At 41.4% G+C, this 23,695-nt stretch overlaps 1 protein-coding gene across 1 annotated transcript in view; it reads left to right on the forward strand.

Moving 5' to 3' along the window:
- Positions 1-10,906: 10,906 nt before the first annotated feature.
- Positions 10,907-23,695, forward strand: part of dscamb (Down syndrome cell adhesion molecule b) — a 114,708-nt gene continuing 101,919 nt past the window's right edge. Inside the window, exon 1 of the mRNA XM_027280698.1 lies at positions 10,907-11,732. Coding sequence (XP_027136499.1) covers positions 11,690-11,732 — 43 coding nt within the window. The 5' untranslated portion in view covers positions 10,907-11,689. The remainder of the gene's footprint in view (positions 11,733-23,695) is intronic.

Raw genomic sequence — 23,695 nt, forward strand, 5'->3', positions numbered from 1 at the left:
ACTGCTTCATGTAATTTAACACCAGCAGTGTGAGTTCATTTTGAAGCTACCTAATGTTTGTTTTGTGTTTTGTTTTTGAAATCAGAGGATCATATCAGCTATTTAACACAAAATCAATATGCCTCAATATATTTAACTGTAAAAGTTAAATACCAGTCACTTCATTCTATTCTTACAACAAATGCTAACCAGGGCTGCAATTAATTATTTTCATTACTGACTAATCTGTAGACTTTTTTTTAAACAGATTTTTTTTATTTAACATATATAAAATGACAAAAGTGCATGTAACATATACAAGAACACAGAAAAAGAGAAGCGTATGTAGTTATATTTGTGTTAGCATGCATCTGAAGACATCTGTAGATTCTTTTGAGTCACTGATTCATCTTTTACGTGAGTAGTCTAGTCTAATCTATAAAACAATACTAAGTAGTAACAAATGTTCATCACAATTTCCCAGAGCCCTTATTTATAGACCCAAACCACCCAAATTCACAGTGATATAAATCACAGAAAAGTAGCAGTAGTTTGTGTTTTTACTTAAGTGAAAAATACTGTCTGTGATTAATTGTCTGTTGCTCGATCAATTGTTGACAAATCATTTCAGCATACTGCTGAAAGGGATATAGGGAGTGAAGCAGTGAGTTCTGTATGGGCACATCATGCAATCTACAATCAGAAACTCAAAAATCAAAACAATTAGAATATAAAATCATTTTTCTCTTAACTTAAATGCAACATAGGCTACATAAAGATACACATATACATGTATTATTCAGTCAAGGCCACACAAATTAATATTGCATGAGCAACTTTCTACCAAAACAACAAACTCACTAGCTTCAAACCCTGTGGTGTCGTGGAGATCTTAGGGTCATACAAAAGTTTAAAGAATAGTTTGAAACTTTGAAAAAATATGCTTATTTGCTTTGCAGAGAGTAAAATCGCTACTACTTTCACATCTGTACGGTAAACATGAAGCAACTGCTAGTGGAAACAGCTCTCTGATTCATTTAACAACTAACTAACTAATGTTATATCTTTGTTAAATTCATACATACATTTCCACACATACAGTATTTATGCTAAACTAACCGGAAAGCTGGCTGTAGTCTATTCTATTTACCGTACAGATATGAGAGTGGTATCAGTCATCTCATTTAACACTGCAAGCGTTAATGAGTGTATTTCACAAAATTTATGTGAATCACAGTTACCCTGTTAGCTCTGTGGCTTTTGAAGCAGCCCCACAGACAGTCCCCATAACTGTAAGTCTATAAATGCTGATCAGAGATTTGCTGAATCTGTAAAAGCATTTCCCTGCGATATTGGACGCAGTTTAATTACAGCACAGGCGTGACAGAGCTGGATGAGCAGCAAATGGGGATTACATAGGGGCAGGAGCAGGTCATAATGATCAGGCCACATGTTTCTGAGGCAAATCTCATTTTGATATCCAGTCTAGCATACTGTTTTATTAGCAGAGTGGCTGGGGTCAATTAGGTTTTAGCTCAGTGCATTCAGATATTTCAATTGATATATAATGTTGCTGGCTTTTTGTGAATTCATTTACACCGGCTGATTTTGTTTTTTAAAGAAGATCTCTTGTTTATGTTTTTTGTCTGCGTTTCCTCTCTCTGCATGGCATAGCAGGGATTGACATATAGTTACCCTGTTCTTCATAACAAGCTACTTCCCTGTCTCTCCCTCTGCCAGAACTGTCAACCCCCTAACAAGGTGTACATATTCACAGCTGCTACTGCAGGAGAGCAGCCTAAATGAGGAGCGCCTGGATAAGATGAGAGGGACGAGCCAGACAACAGGTGCGTGGGTACATCACTGCTCATTCACTGCTACCACACTGCATGTTTCCAGCCATATAAAAGACAGTTGGTTTTGATTTATTTTGTGTGTTTTTTTTTTAGATCAATTACTTGTAACTGTATGGCAACTCTCACTGCTTAGACAGGCGGGAGTATGACTAAGGATGGCTCATGCAAGTCTCACAGGCTATTCACACTTAGTCTTCCCCCCGTGGTGGTAGCGTTGCCTCTCTGCAGTGTATCTGTATCTGTTTGTTCATTCATAGGAAAAGCATTAGTGACACGTATATGAGTCATAGAGGCTAGCATCTAAACAGGCCGTGGTGGAAGTCAGGAACCCTGCCACCCTGCTGCTCTTCGCCTCAAGGCACTACTCATATCCTCACCAGTCTCCCTAGTTACTCTAAGGCTTACATACACACACATATGCTGCCTGCGTTTGTTCACATACCACTGATCCCACCTGATGCGTTGGGTACCACAGAGCAGATGTAGCTGTAGCAGTGGGCAGGAGAGCGGTGGTGGGCTGTGGCCGGCCTCATTATTGAGACGCTGGCTGTCTACATAGAGCACCGGGTTCGGTTTAATGCAGCGGTTGGTATAATGAAAAATGTGTGTTTATTTCACCCTGTAAAAATCCATCAGAGGAAAAAATACATGTAATTGACCCATTTCGATGGTTTAGAGTCAGTTTCATGTACCAAGTAACTTTCCGACTCTGGCTCTTGGCTTCCAAACTAGATTAAATGACATAGATGCAGTTCGCAGATCTGTGCTTCAACTTTGCGATGAAAATCCTGGCACATGATGGTCTGATTGTGTTAACTGTAGATGAGACAGATGGAGCAGGTGTGTGTGTGTGTGTGTGTGTGTGTGTGTGTGTGTGTGTGCGTGTGCGTGTGTGTGCCACAGTCCCCCTGTGACTCCCAGAGGTTATATCAGGTTCAACACCTGGAGTTTGTTTCCTCATTAGGATGGGCATCTCCAAGGTGATAGCCAATTAGAAATGCTGAACCTGGCTCTTAGTACTCATGAGTGGATAGAGATCAGCTACATCTCATCTCTCACAAGCAAATTGCTTTCACAAATACTGCATATTTGCGATGCTCATTGCAGAGGTAAGCCCGCTGTATTTCCGTTTTCTCACACAAACAAGTACACTTTCTCACACTCTGCCATGTTTCTTTTCTCCCACAGCAGGCAGAGCAGAAATTCCACTCTCAAGTAATATTCTCATGAAGGCTGGTGCACCGACTCACCTTGCGGTGTGGTATTGAGTCTCCTTTGCGCTTGACTGTGTCCCTCTGTTCTTACAGCTATCTATCAGTTTCATAGCATGCAATCTGCATCCTTCCAGCCTCCCACTACCCGCCCACCAGTGCTGTGTCTGTTGTGTTCTGCATGCATGTACTCTGCACATACACTGCACTCAAGTGTGTACATGTTTCCTGGCCCCCTCCGTGATAAAAAGAGAGGGGAGCTCCCAGGCAGATAACACCCACCACAGAGCCGCCCTTGCAAGGGGTAGGAGAGTGTAGAGGGTGCTTGCCCCCTGGCAAGATGCTACTCAGAGAGGGGGAGATAAGGGCTGTGAGGGTGGTAGTGTGGTTGTAGGAAGGACTCAATGAAGGCGGGGAGGAGGTTGGAAAGCGGGGGTGGTGGTTTTTATGACCACATAGATAAGGTCAGTAGTGTGCCATCGTTACTAGGCAACACTGCGACCCTGAGTTGGATTGAGTTGTGAAGCTGAGAAGTCAGATATTCTTATTACAACAGCCCTGCTTCGGTTCTGCTGTGTGCATTTGTTAACAAGCAGCCTGTCTCCGTGTGCCATTCTGAGAGTCAAGGCTGAAAGACTGCTTTAACTGGACGATTAACTGAGGCACTGAAATAATTAGAAGGCCATTGATTGGGTTATTACATTGTTACAGCCACGTTGGTGATATACCGATATCCGCGCCTGTTCATATGCGTGATGATGGTAATAGTGATGAAAAATGACGGTGGGGTGTTTGATTATATATTTTTAATGACCCAGTTCATGTGGGGATACACTAGACTGTGGGTGTATTGATTTTTCCAGTTTTCAAGCAGAGAATGGAGGAGATGGAGACCAGGCACATATGCAGCCAGAGTACAAATCACCCAAACCCACCCTATTCTCTCCCTTCTTTTACTTACACTCTCCACCTTCATTTCCCTCCATCTCCACCACTCCTTTCTCTAACCCCTCTTTTCCATCAACCCTCTCAGCTCTCCATCCTCACTTCCGTATTTCTGCCACTCCTCCAGCAGCCTTTCATTACGTCCCACCCCCCCCTCCTTTTGCTCGCTCCCCTGCCTCTCCTCTCCTCTCCTCCCATTTCTGTCCCCTTCAGCGTCCTAGTTTAGCACGTCAAGGTTGGCTACAGATATGCTCCTCTGTGCCTTGGGGCTAACCAATGGGAAACTGGCTGGGGTTGCTGTAGCAGGCTGGGGTGTTGGTATTGTGAATTGAGAGGGAGATGGGAAAAGGTTACTGTAGTGTATGTGCTATGGTCCATTCTGCAGAGTGGAATTAAAGTCTTATAGGTTCAAATAAAGTATTCAGGAAATGTAGGCTGAATTGCAGAAATTTCTTACCCCTGAAATCCTGTCATTTCTGTTGATAGTAATTTAAGTTAGGATCTAAATTGGAAATAGCAATTTAGAAAAGGAAATTAAAGTCATAGTCAACATTTTGGGGAATATGCTTATTTAATTTCTTGCTGAGAGATAATTGAGAAAATACCACTCTTGTGTCTTGATTCTATCGGTCACAGCTCTGTGACGTAGCGGCTGCGTTGCTGCTTTGGTCTGTTCTCCACATGGCTTCATATCCACCAGGAGTGTTTTACATTTTGTCCAGCAGAGTTTGTTAACTTGCTAAGATTTAGTCATTTTTCTTTGGTTTGTGTGCTTTTATAATGGATAAGTGGGCTGTGTAGTTAAATTGTTTCCCTTTTGTCTGTTTTTACAATTGGGAGTCTGCACAGGGTGGTTTACTCTTGAAAATTGACCAGATTCATTATGCTGTTTTTGTGCTGCTTGAAGCGGCTAGTCGTGACTTTCGTCAAAAACAGACCACGTATTCTCCACAGAGTGCTGAGACGCTTCTGAAACGCACTACGCCGCTTCTGGCGGAATCACGAGATGGCGAGATGTGATCAACTCTGGCGCCACGTGTTGCAGTCGTGACTAGTGGAATTAAATAGTTACACTGGCTGCATGCCAAGCCAGAAAGTGCCTCTTAAAATTTGAAACATCAACATCTGTGGCTGCACTAACTGTGCATGTCTCCCTGTTGATGATTGGTTCATTGGTCTGTGGGAACCCTGACCTAATGACTTTCTATTCTGCTTCCCCCTCCAAAACACCCCGATAACCAGGATATTGATAAAGACCAGCAAGAGTATGTACAAGTCTTGTACAAGGGCATGGTCAAGCTGGCTTTTCCAGCTTTCTTCTTCTACAGCAGCCTTTCCATGTGCTTGTTGTAAACCGGTTCACAGCACTCACTACAAGGTTGGAGATCAATGGCTTGCAAGGGGGACTACTTGCGCTTATGTGTGAACCTGGATCCAGTTCGCTCAGCTTAGCAAAAAGACTAAAAACAGGGAGAAAACAGCCAGCTCTATACAAAGTTTGCCTATATGAGCACCTCTAAAGCTCATTAATACACATTTTATCCGGATTTTGTTAATTTTGTTTCCAGACTCTGTGCTTAGCTAACACAAATAATATTAATTGGTTAGGCTAACTGGCTGCTGGAAATCTGGAAATAGCTTTATAATTTGGTGTGCAGATATGAGAGGGGTATCTATCTTCTCATCTAATTCACAGCAAGAAAACGAATGAGCGTATTTCCCTCCAGGGATGAATATAGAAACTAAAAATATCCAGAAAAACTTTTTTATGTATCTGTAACATAAAGCAGATATTTAAAAAAATTCATTTCATCATCTTATTCACTCTTTGATCAAATAGTGCCTTGAGTGTATGTTTGATGTGGGTGGCCCTCAGAAGAAGGTAATCAAACACCTAACCCTTCCTCCTCTGCTCTTCCACTGACCTCCACAGAAACATGTCTCTGCTTTAGTATTTTATCATCATCTTTTGACATGGTAACTTTTGTCTAGCTGTCCTAATTTAAAGAGTGTGCATTTGTCCTGATGCTGATTGACCAGCAGGTGTCTTTTCATCCCACTGGGACCAGTAGGGGGTAAGAGTACACCACCCTGAACTGTGTTTAGGAGCCACATCACTCCTGCCCTGGCAACATGTAACCTTATACACACTTCTATCGAAGCCACGAGCGCCGCGTGTCTCTTATCAATGTCATTGTCTTAGCAAACAAAGGGGATCATTATACCGGTACTGAGAATGTTTCTATTCTGAGTTAATGGGTCGCATAGTGTAAAGGCAACCTGATCCTCCTTTGGGTGATGAAGGAGTGAGCCGAGGGCTGACATTTTGCTGATGATAGGCCAGTCTGTGTTTTGTTGTAAGAGACACTGGGCTTCACAGGAGTTGTCAAAACATGAGGCCCCATCCTGAGGGATTACCCAGGCCGTCTGCGCACACACACGCCAGGGACAGGGTCGGCCAGAGGGACAGGGAGGAGCAGGGTGTGTGTGAATGCCCTGCAGAGAGGAAGGTGTTGTATGGAAGTAAAGACACAGCTGATGAAAACTGCTCTATAGTACTGTTATGGGATTATATGCAGACCTGACTAGAGTAGTTTTGGAATACGTTTGAATAAATCACAAGAAGCACTTGATTTGATTTGGCTTATGATGTAATTAGTATGACCACTGAAGAGCACTCTGTGTTGTTACCTATCTGATCTCAATTCATTAGCTTGGTAGAGGACAGCACATGATAGAGTGTACGGTGAGCTGTGTGTCAGCAGCATTTTAAGCCTTTTCTCTGATGTTTAATGTACATTAATGCCCAAGAACACTTCAAACTGACATTTAAAGTATTTCTCAACTTTGATTCTACTTTTTCTGTCCATTACCACCACCATTCATAGTAACATTTTAAGTAACATTTGAGATTTTGGCATGGAGCTGAAGTAATCAAACACTTAATTTTGAGCCTGACTTAAAGTAAACACAGAAAGTAATCCCTCCATAGCTACTATAGCACAGGCAAGTTGTTGGATTTTTATGAGACGTTCTCCCTAGTCTTTAATATTTTGTATATTGAGAGTTCGCCTGCCTTCATACAGAATGATTTAAGACAACATGCATTATAGTTCTTACATTGCTGTGCGTGGGATACATTTAAATACTACAACTTCCACTTAGTGCTACCGCTACTCTGATTAATATCTTTTATCTTATTCTTATCAGCCATGATGAAGTTGGCAGTAAAATAAAGAGCACTGAGCACAGACCCCGTGCCAGCGTGGGTATAACAGTCAGAGGAGTCACGACCTTGGGTGAGCAGTGTTCATGAATCGTCTCATATGTGCGCCACATCCTTCCTTGTATCCACACGCAGACATGGTGGCACATGAAAACACACACCCACAGACAGACACACACCATGCATGGCCACACAGCAAGGCCAAGACTGTCTGCGGCAGCCCAGGGGCCTCATTGTCACATTCACTTACCACTGTTTAGGCATCATGCTGGGGGGCTAAAATGAACTACACCCTTCTCCCCCCCCTCCCCCTACCCACAGAGTAACCTCAAACTCCACCAAAAATCCTCTCTACTCATATTCAAAACATGGCTGTGGACAAACTGAATTATGTTACTTGGGTCATGTGGTTCTATGCTTATATAATTTAATATAAATCTACATTTCATCCCTGTATGATGTGTTGTCAAGAGGATACTGTATATTAAACCATGATGGCAAACTATACTATACTACTATAAATATACTATATATGCTATAAATAATATTTTTTATCTCAGTTTTTCACCGTTTTAATAATAATTAAATCATAAGTTACATGGTACAGGTGCAATGTGACAAACCTGATGAGTATTTTTTTATACTGTAGTTTCCTCCACACTCCACCAAACAAATGAATACCATTGTGATATACTGATTAAAGTAATATTAACCATACAAGGACCTAAACATTGGTTTTGCAATTAGAAAACTATATATGCCTCCTATATATTAGCACTGAATACCTCAGCTCACATGGTCACAAGGTCATGGCTCTTGTCTTTAGAGTGAAAATCAAGGTATTGTCTTCCACGTCACAAGTAGCCCGTTCAGTTGTACAGCTGTCCGCTGAGTGTAAGCGACAAACACTCACACCTGTTTTCCACAAGGATGGAGGTCCCCGTGTGCCATCAACAGAAACATTTGATCCGTGTGTATCACCACGGTCAGCTAAATGTGATCTTTGTATCGCCACAATTACAACAGAGCCACATTGTTCAATGATGCTTGATTCTTTCTGTCCTTGTGATTTATTGTATCGCGGGGATTAGATTGCACCATAATGCGTGTGTTATTAAATGCGTCCCTCATAGACTTAGATATTTTTGGATACAGAGGAGGCAATTATTCTTTAATTACAGTTTTTAAGGTGAAAGAGCAATTGACCCCCACTAACCAAATATTAGACACCATACAGGGATTAAATAATGAGTCACACATACAGGACTGTACTTACTAAGGCACAATTATATAGATTTTTCAGAACTTTAAATGAGTATGATAGAAAGTGTCATGCACACCAGCTGTCATTTGGTCGTTGTAAGGTCAGTTGGTCAGTGTTGATGTTACTCTGTGTTTGTTTGCTGTCAAACACACACTGTGAAACTGTGCTTATACTGGGCAACTCCCACGTATGGAGTGTGTGTACAGTAGTGGGTGGGTGTATATACTGTACACATACGTACCCCCGCCCCCCTGTCAATGTGACAGTGAAGTCATTGCTCCTCTTTTCTGCTTATATGACTCCAGGCTTGATTGTTCCATGTGTGTTAGTATCAGTTTTCACATCCCACACATACAAATATAACCTTCTTGATTTGCATTTCTTTACTTCCAATTTTTAATTTCAGTTTCTCATAAAATCCTGTTTGCTGTGCTAGATTATAGCGATGTCTCATTTCCCCTAAAATGTCAGATGGCACCCTCTAATTCCACAGATCCCCTTTCCCAATCCCTTGAGCACACTGTCAGATCTTTTCCCCTCTCTTTGGGTTTTGTTTGTCTTTGCTGGCTGTTAATGTCACCTTCAGTGACAAATAAAATCTTATACCATTTAACATTGCTGCAAGATGAATCAAGCGAAGCTATGTGCTGTGGCTGTTGTGGTTGATCACTTAAAGGGCTTTCCCTAAAGCATCATACACACAAAGTAGTCCTTGAACTTAAAAATTCAAATGTGCCTTTGAGCAAGGCGATTTCACTTTTCCCACTACAATTGCTCTGCAGCAGAAGATGAAGTCTCCATAGTGTAGATGTATAGTATATATCCATATAATAGTGTAACAGGGCAGTGCTGAGAGGCAGAATGTGCATCTTGCGAGGGCAAACAAAGGTCTGATAAATCTGTAGCCAGGCTAGTGTTGCATCCTCCCTCTTAAACGATCATATCTCACAGTCTGTTGCTGCTAATGAACTTCCATGCCAAGAATCCAGAGCTGAAACACAAGCACAGTGCTCCTAATCCACTCTAACTGACAGGCAGGATCTCTGACCCACTGCCCTGATTCACCCATGTTTTCTCCTCAGCGCTACAGAGACTTCAACTTGTTTGGGTTTATCTTACAGCTTAAGGAGAAAGGTAAGAAAAATGATCCCCTTACCCAATTAAACGCACGTTTTGGTGTAACAATAGTTCAAACAGAGGACGTCTGTAATGAAAGAAAAATTAAATTTGGGCCATTGCTGAATATATCAAACTGAAGAAAGCAGAGAGGTAGCTATACCATTTCAAGGCGAGCTAGAACAGTGTGTTCTGGTACAGACTTGAACAAATGCAGAGTGGCGTTCGTGTTTGTCTGCTGCGCTGGAATGAATGCTCCAAGAGAGACACGTGGACAGACATGGTAGGTAAACATAGAAAGACTGGTCAACAGGAAAAATGGGCTGATCAAAACACCAAATGAACACAGAGAGCATTTATATGACCATGAATAAAATGAGGACAGACAACAATATGTGATCCACACACACACATGCATACTATGTACAATTTTTTTCTTTTCCTGTTTTGAATTCTAAAGATCCTTTTCCTCAGTCCAGATATAAGCACAAAAATGAGTTTCCTGGGGTAAATAAACAGAATTTCACTTTCAGTATATGCTGTCATGTGGAATAGAGAATGAGATGCAGACTGCCCTGCTGGTTATATCACGTTCAGTGTAACCCGGCTCTGTGGACAGGCCCACAGGCTTCCATTGCCTACTACAGCTACACCCTTGACTTCAAGGCAGGCATTAAAATGGAGTGGTGGTGGTGGTGGTGGTGTTGGTGGGTGGATTATGGGGTTGAGGGAGGCGGTATGGAGTGTGTATGTGTGTGCCTTGCGCCTTTGGGGTGGGGGATGCTTTAGTTTAACCCTGTATTTTCTGCAACCAATGACTAAATGTTGCTTTTTTTCCCCTCCTATTTTCTTTTCACACAATTGTTAAACCACCACAATTAATTTAAAAGTGTCATTTAATTTAAAAGTCAATTAAGCACTTAAAAAAAACAAATCCTTAGAAATGAACACAAAATAGGCGTCATTGAATGCCCTTGTAGATTCCCATTCCTACACGGAACCCTCCTCTGTTCTTTTCCATAACAGAAATACTACATTGGCTTCATTCAAGCCGGATCTGGCATATAATGCTGTATAATGAGTGCACCTGCACACCAGCAGACAGCGCTTTCTGTTTGAGCCGGTACATCTCCGTGCGTAAAAATGTTATCCTAGGTGCCTCGGTGCGTCAGGTGCAGCTCATTTCCTTAATGCAAATGCCCCACTCACTGTGTGCTCTCACACTCTCACCTTCAGTAGTACCTTGCCCTCAGGACCGACCGGTAGCCGCCTCTGCTCCTTTAAGGCAATGAGGAATTAAAGCGTCTGCAGGGGCAGGGAGAGGGTTATTCTGTGTAATGCTCAGAGAGTCAGTGTGGCGCGATTAGAGAGCGGCAGCGGGGAAGATGCGCTTACTCGCCTCTTGCTGGACGCACAGAGGCGATGAAGATGATCTGACTTTGGAGTCTCAGAAAAAAAACCTGTTTTTCATTCTTATTCTACCATCCTCTCCCCCTTGTTTGCTTCTTTGCTCTTTTAGTTATTTTAATTTTCCAAAAAATTAATTTTTCTCCCCCCCAACAAGGATGATCCGTCAGTCAGCCTTTTATTTAGGAAATCGGAGCTGCTGACATTTTTTCTTTAAAGGATTTAGTTTAGCCAGCTCTTTTGTTGTTGTTGGGTTTTTTTTAATTTGTTTTGTTTTGTTTTGTTTTTGCATTCATTTTTTTTTGGTTTCAGGATCCGCTCGTACCCGGCTCTGACTCAGCATCACACACACCTGGGCTTCACCCCTTCAGCATCCTTTTGAATAACAGGGAGAAGCAGCAAGACGCGGAGCAGAGGAGGAGAGTCTGTGCACAGCTCTCCCCAAGACAATCACAGAGGCTCATTTATGTTCCAAGCGCAAAGAGAGGGCTCAGGAGAAAAAGAAAATCAGAGTGTAACGAAAAAGTAAGAAGGAGATATTAAAAGTAGAGACTTGGAACGGTTTCCTTCAAGACTGTGGCAAATGTTTAACCTTACCCCAAGCGCACAGAAGAGAGACCCAGGGAGGCACCGGTCGGAGGAAGAAGAGAAAGCATAGCTTGGGGGGGATTGAACGGAGCAGGGCATGTGGATATTGGCTTTTATCTTTTTCCAGAGCATCTTGAATGGTAAGTTTCACCGTCTTTTTTTTTTCTTTTTCTTTTTTAATTTTTTTTTATTAGTGCTCATTACCTACTGCACAAGGCAAATCACTGGTGGACAGCTAAGTGACTTGGAGAGGGAGGATGGAGGTCACCTGTGACCCACATGAAATGGATTTTATATGGTTGTCAAAAGCTTTGACAGCCTTGATAGAGGGAGAGAGACGGGCGAGGCATGAATTGCGTTTTAAATCCTTCAAGCTCTCCCACAAACCATTAGACACATCTCTGGCCTTCAGATATACATCCTGAGCCAGATGAAATAAAACGGATAAATTATGTTTGTTTGAGGCCTCTGTTTCATGAATTGATTTGATTGTGTTGGTTGGATCTGATTTTATAGGTGCAAGTTTTAATTGTTTTTTAATTTGCATACGATTAAAGTAATTTGTTTCTGTTTTTATTTGATGCCTAATGATACTTATTCTGTCACAACCATGTTCCACTGTGGCCCTTAGTAATAAGTGACGTATTTGATATAATGGACATTTGGTTTAACCCCTTCCCCCTCCCCCACAGTGAGCACATTTTTTTTCAAGTTTAAAGTGGCCTAAATGAATATAATGCATCAAAATGATCATTTTTATCACATATTTAAGAAACAGTTATCCTTATTTTCATTTTGAGTATATTTAATGTCAAATATTCATTTGTGTTTAAGGCTCTTCCGACATCCACTTTGAATACAGCTCCATGTTATTTACCTTTTAAATGTAGAGAAAATTAGCACCAGTGTTACACATTGTGTGTTGGCAATTGAAAGGATTTTTTTTTTCAAAAAAGTGTAATGCTTTTGGTGAGGCACATTCCACAGAGGTCACATTTTTAAGGAAATGCAAACGCGCACACAAAAATGTGAGCTACATTTTCTATTCAAATAGCTGAAAGTCTCATTCTCCATTCAAATATTGTATTCAAACACCCAGATTTGGTTGTGCATCTTGTCTGTGGGTTTTTTTTCTGTGTATTTGCGTGAGTGCATGTGCACACATGCATGTGGACGAAACCATGCACGCATATTTTGCGTGCTCATATAGTGTATCTATAATCAATAGCAGAAAATTGATACAGTTTATTGCGTTCACTTATTGGCCAGAGTCCCTTCTACAGGGAGGGATTATGGCTGACAGGGTGTGTACGGAACCGGGGAAGAAAAAAGGGGGAGTCGAAGAAGGAGAGGGAGAAGGAAAGAAAATGGAAACATGTCTGTAAGAAAACACATCAGGGTGACAAGATGGGGATTGTTCATGTATTGAGACAAAATCAAGGTTGGCTGCATTTGAATGAAAGGGTCAAGAAAAGCTGAATTCACAAAGCAAAAAAATTGTGAAATGGGGATTTACAGGTGCGAATACATTTAACCACATCGAAGGGCTGAGATATGATATGGTGCGTCCCCAAAATGGATTTTCCCTTCTGGCTGGCGTGATAAAATAAGGCTTCGAAATGGATTTTGTTTCTGTGTCGTCGCTTTTTCAGTGCTCAAGCGACCCCTCAGTCGGTACCATTTATTGACATTGACTCCATATAAAACGGTATCTCCCTCAGCCCAGCTTGTGCTGAAACTCATAAAGGAACAATAAGGAATCCTCATTAATCATAATCATCTGACTCTGACATTAGATCAACTGCCATGCAAGATTGTGTCCGTTTATTGCATAAGGGATTATTGAGGAGGCCTGTGGCAAACAACTGATAGGGATTAAGCAGTAGACGCCGTTGAGTGCAGACACTTTTTGTGTTCGTCATTTGCACTGCAATCATTGGGCTTTTATCACTTACTGTTTGCATTGTCATTTTATTTGATTTCTCCATCATCACTGTACAGGAGAACGGCTATATGACTTTGTCCTCCGCCGTCGGATGTTTTGTTGATTATCATGAAAATGAGGTGTTCATCGGCTGAGCAGGCGTTGTCAGAATGAATGAATGACCTTGTAGATGGAAGCAAGCACAGCGATTGGATTCCAGACAATTCTTGCTGTTTCAGAGTTAGGCCTATCACACGCTCACTGGCCTGTCTCTATGGTAACCTCCTTAATGGGTGTCAGAGGCTGCGTCCGAAAACGTTCACCCATTCACGCTTCACTATATGGGGTAGAAAACTATAAGGTGTGTTGTTGTCTGGTGGTAAAAAACAAAAAAAACAAAACAAAATCAGACATTATTCAGATAATTCAGAATCCATGGTGGTTGTCTGTTAGTGTCTGGTGCTTGTTTACTATTTTCTGGGATCATTTTTGTCCACTGTGTCGGGTACAATAATACACAAATCGGACACCACTACAAAATGGCAGACTCAGGAAATAGTGGACTATGTATTACATGGTTCAGGGCATGGAATTGGGATTTTAGCTCTTGTCACAAACTGAGTTGACCCAGAAGAACTTGATTAGGAGCTAATCACATCCTGTTACATTAGTGTGTCCAAAGGTGATCAGTGGCCAAACCAAGTGGCCCAATTCCCTCAGGGTTTTCACAGTTCTTTGCCACATTGCATTGTGGATATTTCACTGTGCATATCCACGTGCACACTGTGCAACGGCATCAGCAACTGATTAAAAAAAAAAAAGGAAAATAGATACACACACCTGTACCATGTTCACAAAATGTCAAATTTAATGGATTTGATGATGGAAATCATTGCAGTTGACTCATCATTGCAAGTTATATCAAAAGAAGCAAAAAGTAAACACAGCCATTAGATTAAATGTCTGTCATATTGCAGACAAAAAAAACCCCAAAAACATTTAAATGTTAAATCTGACATAACAACAGCCAACAGGCACATTTATCTCTTGTATTCTATTTAAGACTTTATGCTTCTGCTATTGCCTCTGCCTGTCAAAGTAGAATTTATAAATTCAGTCATCAGCACAGGAGAGGAAACATATTAAATATCTCTCCCTGAAAGCTGCCTCTAGGCAAAACTACAGCAAGCTAAACTGGCCTATTCAAATTCTCATTGCAAACATATAACGAGACAAGGCTTCTCGCTCAGTCCCCACGAAGACTGCGATGACTTGTAGACATACACACAGCTTAACCTGATGCTCGTGACTTAAAAGGACTTAATCCGTACGTCTTCAATAAATGAACATTTATGAAGCGGTCAGGAGATCATGCAATCAAATTCTGATCTCAATTAGCTGTGACATTTGTCGGGGTAAATGCAGATCCACTTTGAAATAAGGAAGCTCTTCCAAAGCATCTATCCCAGTGTAGCTTATAGTACAGTAAATAGCTGCCAACATCAGTTAGCCTGCCAATTTTACATGACCCCCACATTATTAGCAACCTGAAACATTGGATGAAAATGCTACAGGGACCTGGGGTGGATAGATAGATTGAACTTGGCTGCGAGCAGAACGGGGAAACCGGGTTCTTGCATAGCAATAAATCTACATGAAGCCGATCAAGGCAGTGCACTGATGAGAGCCCCATTTGTTGGCGCTGTGAGGCGATTCTCAAGTCCACGTAAAGATGTCCAAAGATCAGCGGCCTCCCATTGGCCACGGCGGCCGTTCACAGGCTTCCGAGTGAAACCTGATCAGCCGTACGCTGCACTCACAGCCATTAGACTGTTTACTAATTACCAATTAGGGTTTGGTTGTAGAAGCAGTATCACAGCTCATGAAATTAAATTACCCCATGAAAACACGTAGTGTACAATGAAGTGATAGATCATCTTGTGCAGTCTTACTCTGATATGAATATCTAATGGGCTAAATTAAGTTTACAAACCCACTTAACTCTTGCTCACTTGTGTGAGTTATAAGAGGGTTTGTTGGGTTACATTCTGAACTCTGTGTGTGATTCCAGTTGAAAGGTTCGCTAATGTTGGGTAATGGATACCCTGATGTGTGATCTTAATAGATATCCCCTAGTTCATACATCCTAGCTGTATAATGAGGGCTACTCTACTGTACCCTACCTCCTCAAGCCTGTCTAGCTCTCTAATTAGGAGCAAGCTTTGGCGACCGGTGCGTGCATGTGTATGTGTGTGTGTGTGCAGCATTTCAACCAATGTAAAATCTAATTACCGATCACACTGTGTCTGTCTGGATTCCACCGAATCAGAGGTGTAATTGCGCAAGCCCGCGTGTAAATGTCTCTTGCATTAAAATGTTAACGATATCATTTAGCATCTGCAGGGAAGAGCAGAGAACCCCTCAGCACCCAAATGTAGGTGTTTGATCATGCGTGCAAAGTGAGGTTGTAGTACATCTGGCGGGGGTTTCCCTCTCAGACAAGGTTCTCAGTAGAGAGGATGTTTTTAATTCACTCAGCACCTGTCAAAGTGACATGTTATATTACTGTGCTGTGCTGCACAGGTACAGTAGTACCGGGTATAAAAGCATTATTTGACAGTTTTAAACAGACTAAGTCAAGAAAGAGGCACTATTGCTCTCCTGTGCAGAAGTCCTCCTGCCTTTCAAAGATTTTAGGGAGAAGAGCTTAGAAGTTTATAAAATGCCTACCTAAGATATAGAAGCTATCTTGAGCCATGACTTTCTATATAACAGTCCTTCGAGTCTGTTGATTTATTTAATAACAATGAACTTTCTTGAGCTATTATACTGAAATGTATTTGCTGTATGTAGTGCTTCTTGTGTTCTTCTGTTATGGAATTTTCTATCCTTAGGTTACACAAGGTCACGTGTGGGCCTTCAGGTCCTCTGCAGTATTAGCTGTTTGGCTTTGGTTGAGAACAGTAGGTGCCAGTCTATCTCAACACTGTGGTGGCCAGCGTTGAAGAGACCTATTGTTGCCTTCTTAGGCATAATAGATAGCTTGCTGTTGATTTTCCAATCTGCGTAAACAGACATCTCTGTCCCCAGAGTAGAATATGTTGACAATAATGCCTCCATGAGTAAACAAATTCTCTTTGTCTAATTCTGGGCGTATAGTATTTGTGGTGTTATCTTGGGGTTTAAAGTCTATCGACCAGGATGAGTTGGGCAGACCGACCCAGGCACTTCTGATGAACTTTGAGAGTGTCTTTAATTCTCCTTGGCCAAGCGTCAATGAATATTACAGCATAAGACATCAGAGGCTCCTGAACACTTTCTTCCTTCCTGACCTCACCATTGCCCTTTGACTTTTTCTCCACAACACGAACTATAACAATGTCAAAATTGTAGTTAACCAAATACATAGTTTGTATTGACAGACAACAATTCAGTATTATTAGATTGAAAAACACACTTATATTCTTCAAAAAAACAAAACTTAAAGTTTGAGTTAACGGAGCACCTGGATAGCCGAATGGTTACAGCGCATGTCGCATGGTTGCAATCACTGTCTGTGACCTTTGTTGCATGTCGTATCCCACTCTCTCTCCACAATTTCCTGTTTGCCGCTTCACCTGTCACCAACCAACAAAGGGGAAAAAAAACTTAAATAAACCCTAAACTCTGAGTCAACATAATTGCAAATACATGATGATTACGTCGGGCTGACTCAGATGCTGAATCCTCTATTATGGTACATGCAGTTTTATTTATCACGTCATCAATACATACTGTATTATGTGATAATACATTTTCCGTCTTCAACTGAGAAAGCAAGTAGGTCCAGAGATATTAAAGGGATTGCTACCACAGTATAATCTATTATCTATTATGTTTAAAAATAAATATGTATAAATCATTTGAAGGTATATTTTTTCATATTTTCATATTGTCTGCCCATAGGTTGAATACTATATCTTCAAAACAGGTCAAACAGCACTTTTGAATTCTGGCAGAGCTCCAAGGGGCCAAATTATTTGAGCCCAATTTGCAGGTGCATCAGTAGACTAACCAACATTTACATGTGCAGAATACATGACATATGTTCCTTGTGACATAGTTTACAGTGGTAATGAAGTTCTTTGCTGTATAAGACGATGCTTTAAATGTGCATATTATAAGCTAATGTTGATAATGTATGTAATTCAGTTTCCTATCCATCCTGTTTGCCTCACTGACCCCGTCTCTTAGATTTTACATTTACTAATTTGCAGGATGTATTATATCAACATGAGAACATATTGTAAAAACTGTAAAAATACCTATTGATACGCAACATATCTGAAAATCATTAACTCACAATGTATTTCATGATTTCTTACAATCAACTCATAGTGAGTAAATCATGGTTATGATCATAGCTCTTGTTGGGGAAAGATCTTGGTTCAATATTGCACAACAGGGTGTGTTGACCACAAGCTTTTCCTAACTTTATCAAAAACCTAACCACAGGCAGGACTCGAAAACTTAGGACTCGAAAACTCTGGTCTCTCAGAAGAAATTTCTGGACTGTATAAGTCCAACCAGACCACTTTCTAACCAATTCAGCACAAAAATGTAGCACTTCAATAGATGCAAGAAACTTTGCAGCTGAACCAAATCCAGGCAACTACATTTCCATTGAAAACATAACAAGCAAAACAGATTATCACTATATGAATGTCTCTCAGAGACATGGCTGCTTGTATTGACCTGTAAAGATCTGTAAGTTGTTCATCTCTAAACTATATTTTACCCACATCTTCTGAATCAAGTTTGTACATGCACACAACATGCAATTCATGTCGTGTACCCTGTGTTGGGTGTGTGTTGTACACTGAGCACTCGGCCCATGGTTCTTGTCGTGAGCTCCCCTCCAGAGCTTTTGTTCATTGTTGAAGACAGGTGGCGGAGGTATGATGAGTTTTCTATCCATCATCCACCAAGACAAACATTCACGCTGGACCTCATAAATACTGCCTCTTAATCCAGTCCTCCACATACCACATATAGAGGCTTTGAACTCGACATACTCTGGGCCCCAAGGCTGAATTGATCCCTGCGACTCTGGCCTGGGCATGATGCATGGGCCTGATGGATTGTGGCTCGCTAACATGCCTACCACTCTCTCTTTCTCTTTCTTCCTGCCTTTGAGCTTTGCTTTCTCCACTCATATTTCAGGAACTTCTCTTATATATATATATATACATATATGTCAACACCACATGTCTCTTTGACCTCTCTGCACTTTTCCAACCATATTTTTCCCCTCCACATCTCAATCAGATTATTCGGGATGGCATTTTCCAGGAAATATTTCACCCTTAAGTCTGCCCATGTTTCTGATGCTCCATAGTCCGAACATTAAAGTAGGCTATGGGATAACGGAGGAGGCAAAGCTGGATAGACAGAGTGACAGAAAGACAAATGGGTCCAGCTTGGTTTCTCGACACTGCTCTTTATTTTTAAACCTGGCACAGATGCTAAGATTTAAGACCAAGTTAGTGACGGTTATTTTTAGCCAGCCATTTTTAAAGCGCTGTCATCTTGTTGGAGTTGAGGTAAGGGTCTGTGAGAGTGTGTGCATGTGTGTGTGAGATGTATAAAGTGAGTGCTTTATTGTGTATTTGCGGCTGTTTATGTGCAGGTACCTATATATATATGTGTGTGTGGGGAGGCACAGGGGTTTACAGAGTGTGTGTACTTGTGTGCATGCGTACTTGCATTTGTGTGTGTGTGTGTGTGTGTGTAGGTGCTTTTAATTGGGGAGCTGGGTGGGTGGGTTAGGGTGTGACATGGAATGGAGCCACAGGAGTCTGATTTATGTCCTTCTAGCCACTCATCGATCCCCTGGCCCGGTGTGAGACTGAGTGCATTGTCAATAATCTTAGCACTTTGTGGTATTCCTAGAATTCCCAGACCTCCTCTGCTCAGACCACGGTGTGATGCTGCAGTAAGCCATCTTGTCCAAGATCAAATAAGAGGGCACGGGGCCTGGCAGCAGTGCATTTGATTGTAGGGTAGCCTAGCAGTGAATAGATCATTTTGCAGAGACTGTGCTGTTGAAGGAAATAGAGAATTGGATGTATTGTTCGTACAAAGGGAGGTAATTTGGACAGAGCCCTGCATGGGTCCCTAGAAGCATGTAGCTGTTTACATGTTGCTAAGTGTCCCCATAGACTGTTGCCAGGATGAGGTCTATTATGTGTTGCTCTGTGTCTCTCTATCTAGACCATCCATCCCCACAAGTGATTATGCTAATTAGTGTTTGATCAGATGATTAAATTAAAACTCGATTCATCCAAAGTACTAAATGCTCAGAATACATTTGTGTCTGCTTGGCTGCCTGGCTTCACACACCACGAGTCCCCCGGTGTCCTGGCCACTGGAGGAAAGGATGACCGGAGAGGAGAGGAAGAAATTGTGCAAAAATACCTTCTCTTTTTTTTATTCAGGCAGTGGCACATAGAGAAGGAGGGTTGTAATAAAGCAAGCCGGGGGGGTGAGGGAGAGACGAGGAGAGGTGGAGAGAAACGAGGAAAAGGAGAAAATAAGGATGTGTGTGCATGTGTGTGTGTGTGTGTGTGTGCTGGGGGTGGGGTGGGGTGGAGGGTGGTGGTGCTGAAAGGAGCCGTGCTGTGGTCCCCTAAGTGTTGAATAAACATGCTTGGTTTAGGGAAATGGCTGCGATAAATGTTTAATATGATAAGTCCATAAAGACGGTCAAATGAGTCTGGAGTATTAAAATGAGCGTGGCACGCAGCAGCAGTAGCAGCAGCTTTAAAGGAGGAGGAGGAGGAGGAGGGTGGGGGCTGATAATGGCAGGCAGAGCTAACAGGATGAGAGCAGCCAGCTGCTGTGACATCAACATTAACACACTCCACCAGCTGCTGGTCACAGACGTCTCCTGGACAAAACAGGGACAGCGGTGTATCTTCAAAGGGCCGCCATGGCCCTTACAATTACATTAGTACCTGTACAACATTAGTAGTGAATGGAGCATGTTTGTACAGCATTTTTCAAAATAAAGTTCAAAAGTGAGGTAGAAAAAGGGTAGAAAAAAAACAAACAATACTCAGCTGGAATAAAAGAAGCACAAAACCAACAACCAAAAGCAAGCTGCAAAATTACAAATAAGCATCAAACAGTTTAATTACTGAGAAATTAGAGGTACAACAAGACTAATAGAAGGCACAATAATATCTAAAAGCAACCCTGTTGACGTTTATATGCATTACTAATTTGCAAATATGTTTTTTTAAGATACCCCCTGAAGGATGATTTCAGTCAAACATTTCCCAAAATGTTGCCACTGAACATATTTGCAAATATTCACTGACAACCTATTTAATAAGCTTTTCCCATAATTTTCCCTAAACTAAGATTAGCAGTTGTTATGGTTATATTTAGGCACTCACAGCACTTGATTGAAGGTCCACCGTGTAAGAGTTAGGGGGCTCTATATTTTCAGATTATGGCAGAACTATGTTTCAGCATATCATTGTTTTGGTACCTTAGAATGAGCCTCTACTGTCGCTGCACGTCCTCTTCCACATGGTTCGCCATGTTGAACTGTGGGTGAGGCGAGGTGGTTGCAGTCAGCAATTACACTGCAAAATGCCACTAAATCCTACACGCTGGTCCTTTCAAGATTGTGAAGGGATTGTGATCTTGGTTAAATATTGAAAAAGTCCAAAGTGACTTGATGCTGGAGTCAGGACATATTTACTTTATTAAACATTTATTACCTTAACAAAATGATCTTGTTGCTGAAGCCTGAAAGCCGCTCAAGACACAAATCCCAAGCTCCTGTATCAAATGCCTCCATTTTGTATGCCCATCATCCACCTCGATCACCTTTCAAACACAGGACTTCCTTCCCTGAAAAAAACGTTGCCACTGACCCTGATGACATAGCCCTCAAAACTAATAGCTATCATAACAGATGAAGTAATGGTGTCTCTGGTGTTTGCAATGATTTCTTTTACTCATTAAATCCTCTCAATGTACACAGATTGAGTTAACATCGTCTGTGATGCTGGTGCCGATGTTGACTTTGGTCTCTAAGCATGCAGAAGGATGAAATTTAACACATTTGGACCAAGACATGAGTCACCGCCTAATAATTCAGACATGACTTAAAGTGCAAAAGTTCTGCCCCAGTTTCACAAAGGTGTTTCATGGCTTGCTAACAGATTCAGGTAACACGAGTGAAATCAGATCCTTGAGGGCCAAAGGCTGTCAGTGTCAGGTCATTCTCTTCAGCAGCTCTCATGTCACAGCCTGTATGCACTGAAACCTCCATGGACATTGCGTTACTTTAGCTGGCATGCAGGTGGACAGCGGTCAAGTTAAGACACCATCACCGGTAACTCTTTTGAAGGCCCTTAACATTAATGTTTGGTGACATAATAAGGTTGGTTGTCCAGTATGTGCCATGTCTACTTGTTTAACCGAGACAAGGCCTCTGCCAACTGTAATCTGTACGTTGAGAACGCTGCTGCTTAATCGTGTTATCAAGAGAGGCCGTGTATGCTGACCATTAGATTAGTTTGGAGGTGATTTGATTATGTCCACTTAAGTCTCAATCAGACATGTTTAAGTATAATGGTAAATTACAAAGAGAATCTTAAAGCGTGGAAGTTGCTGATGTCCAATGCTGACTGGCAAACTGGATCAGCAGAAACATGCACCCGTTGAACTGAGCTCGTCATCCAAAATATAGCATACGCCATAATGACACAAAGAAACTGAACTTAAAGAACTCGGTAACTCATTAAGTATAGTAGATTTGATAAAATGTAATTTTGCTGCATAAATGAACACGACTGGGCAAAAAACGGTTTATTTTCTATTAGTGGAATCATACTGGAATGACGTGACAACCTTGTGGCAATATATTTGTTATTTTAATTGATTGTTTAGCCATATGACACTCATATCATGTGGAATATTTGTTTCCCTTAGGCAAAACTGAGTAGGAACATTAAGTTCAGCGGATTAAACACGCACATTTTATTGAGTCATATGTCAGACTTTGATTTCACAACGACAAACACGACACACACAACACAACAAACCAAATATCATAAACCAGTTTCATGATTTCAAAAAATACATTTTACTGTGATATAAGCATCAAAATAAAAATAAAAAAATCTTACATACATACACCAGACTACATTCAAAAGCAGCTCCTTGTCTTTTAGGCAGTCTGCGTGTTACTTTATGTGGCAAACCACCAATGATGCACCTCACATAAATAAATCAACCATGAAAAAGATTTATAATATATTCCTCTCGTACCGTTTGTCAAAAGGATTAGCATTAGCTTTCTATAAATACTTAGTTTTTATTCTTGTTAATTAGGTTGAGGGAAACAACACCACAGTGCCTCTCTTCTCAGTTCTTGATAAAATTAGAAAATTATTTTAATTAATAGGTAAGATTGCAGGTGTTGAAATTTTAAATAACTGTATTAAATCCCTTCTAATTGCAGCAGCATTTTCCTGCTTCACACAGTGAAACCAAACTCAGTAAATATACAGAGTGTATGTGAATCTACGCGACACTTTGAATATAATCTTTGTTATATTTGCTTTATTACAGACATGTGTCTCCCTACACTTTATACCGTGCTGTTACATCACATCGGAATATTAGATTTGTACTAGTGGAAGTTTTTATTCATCATCAGCAGCAGCAGAGGGAGCTGCTTTAGTTTGCTCCACTATAATCCCTCATCAGATTCTCTCTCATGCACTCATCTTCAGCAGCAGCAGCATAATTTAGACATCAATGTCTTTATCGCTCAGTTTTACTAAAGTGAGAAACAGTCCAGGGTCTCTGGCTACCCCTTGATGAGACAGGCAGCCACTCTGGCCCATTTAAGACATGAAAATAGACCGAGGAGGAGGAGGCTCATCTGCTGTGGGGGCCTCGTTTTAGCGATTCCCGCCCCTCGTAGACATCAGAGGACAGATCTGTCGGTGTGGATCAGCAGCCTGCATACAGCCAACCGTTTCTACTGTCACAGCACTGCTTAATATTCATGAGAGCAAATTGGAAGACAGTCATTTAACTTCCATGCATGGTGTATTGCCTCTGGGCAGATCAGATCAGTGGGAATGCTTACTCATACTGGACTGCCTGGCCCTG

Source organism: Larimichthys crocea, chromosome VII (assembly GCF_000972845.2).
Source record: "Larimichthys crocea isolate SSNF chromosome VII, L_crocea_2.0, whole genome shotgun sequence".
NCBI lineage: Eukaryota > Metazoa > Chordata > Actinopteri > Sciaenidae > Larimichthys > Larimichthys crocea.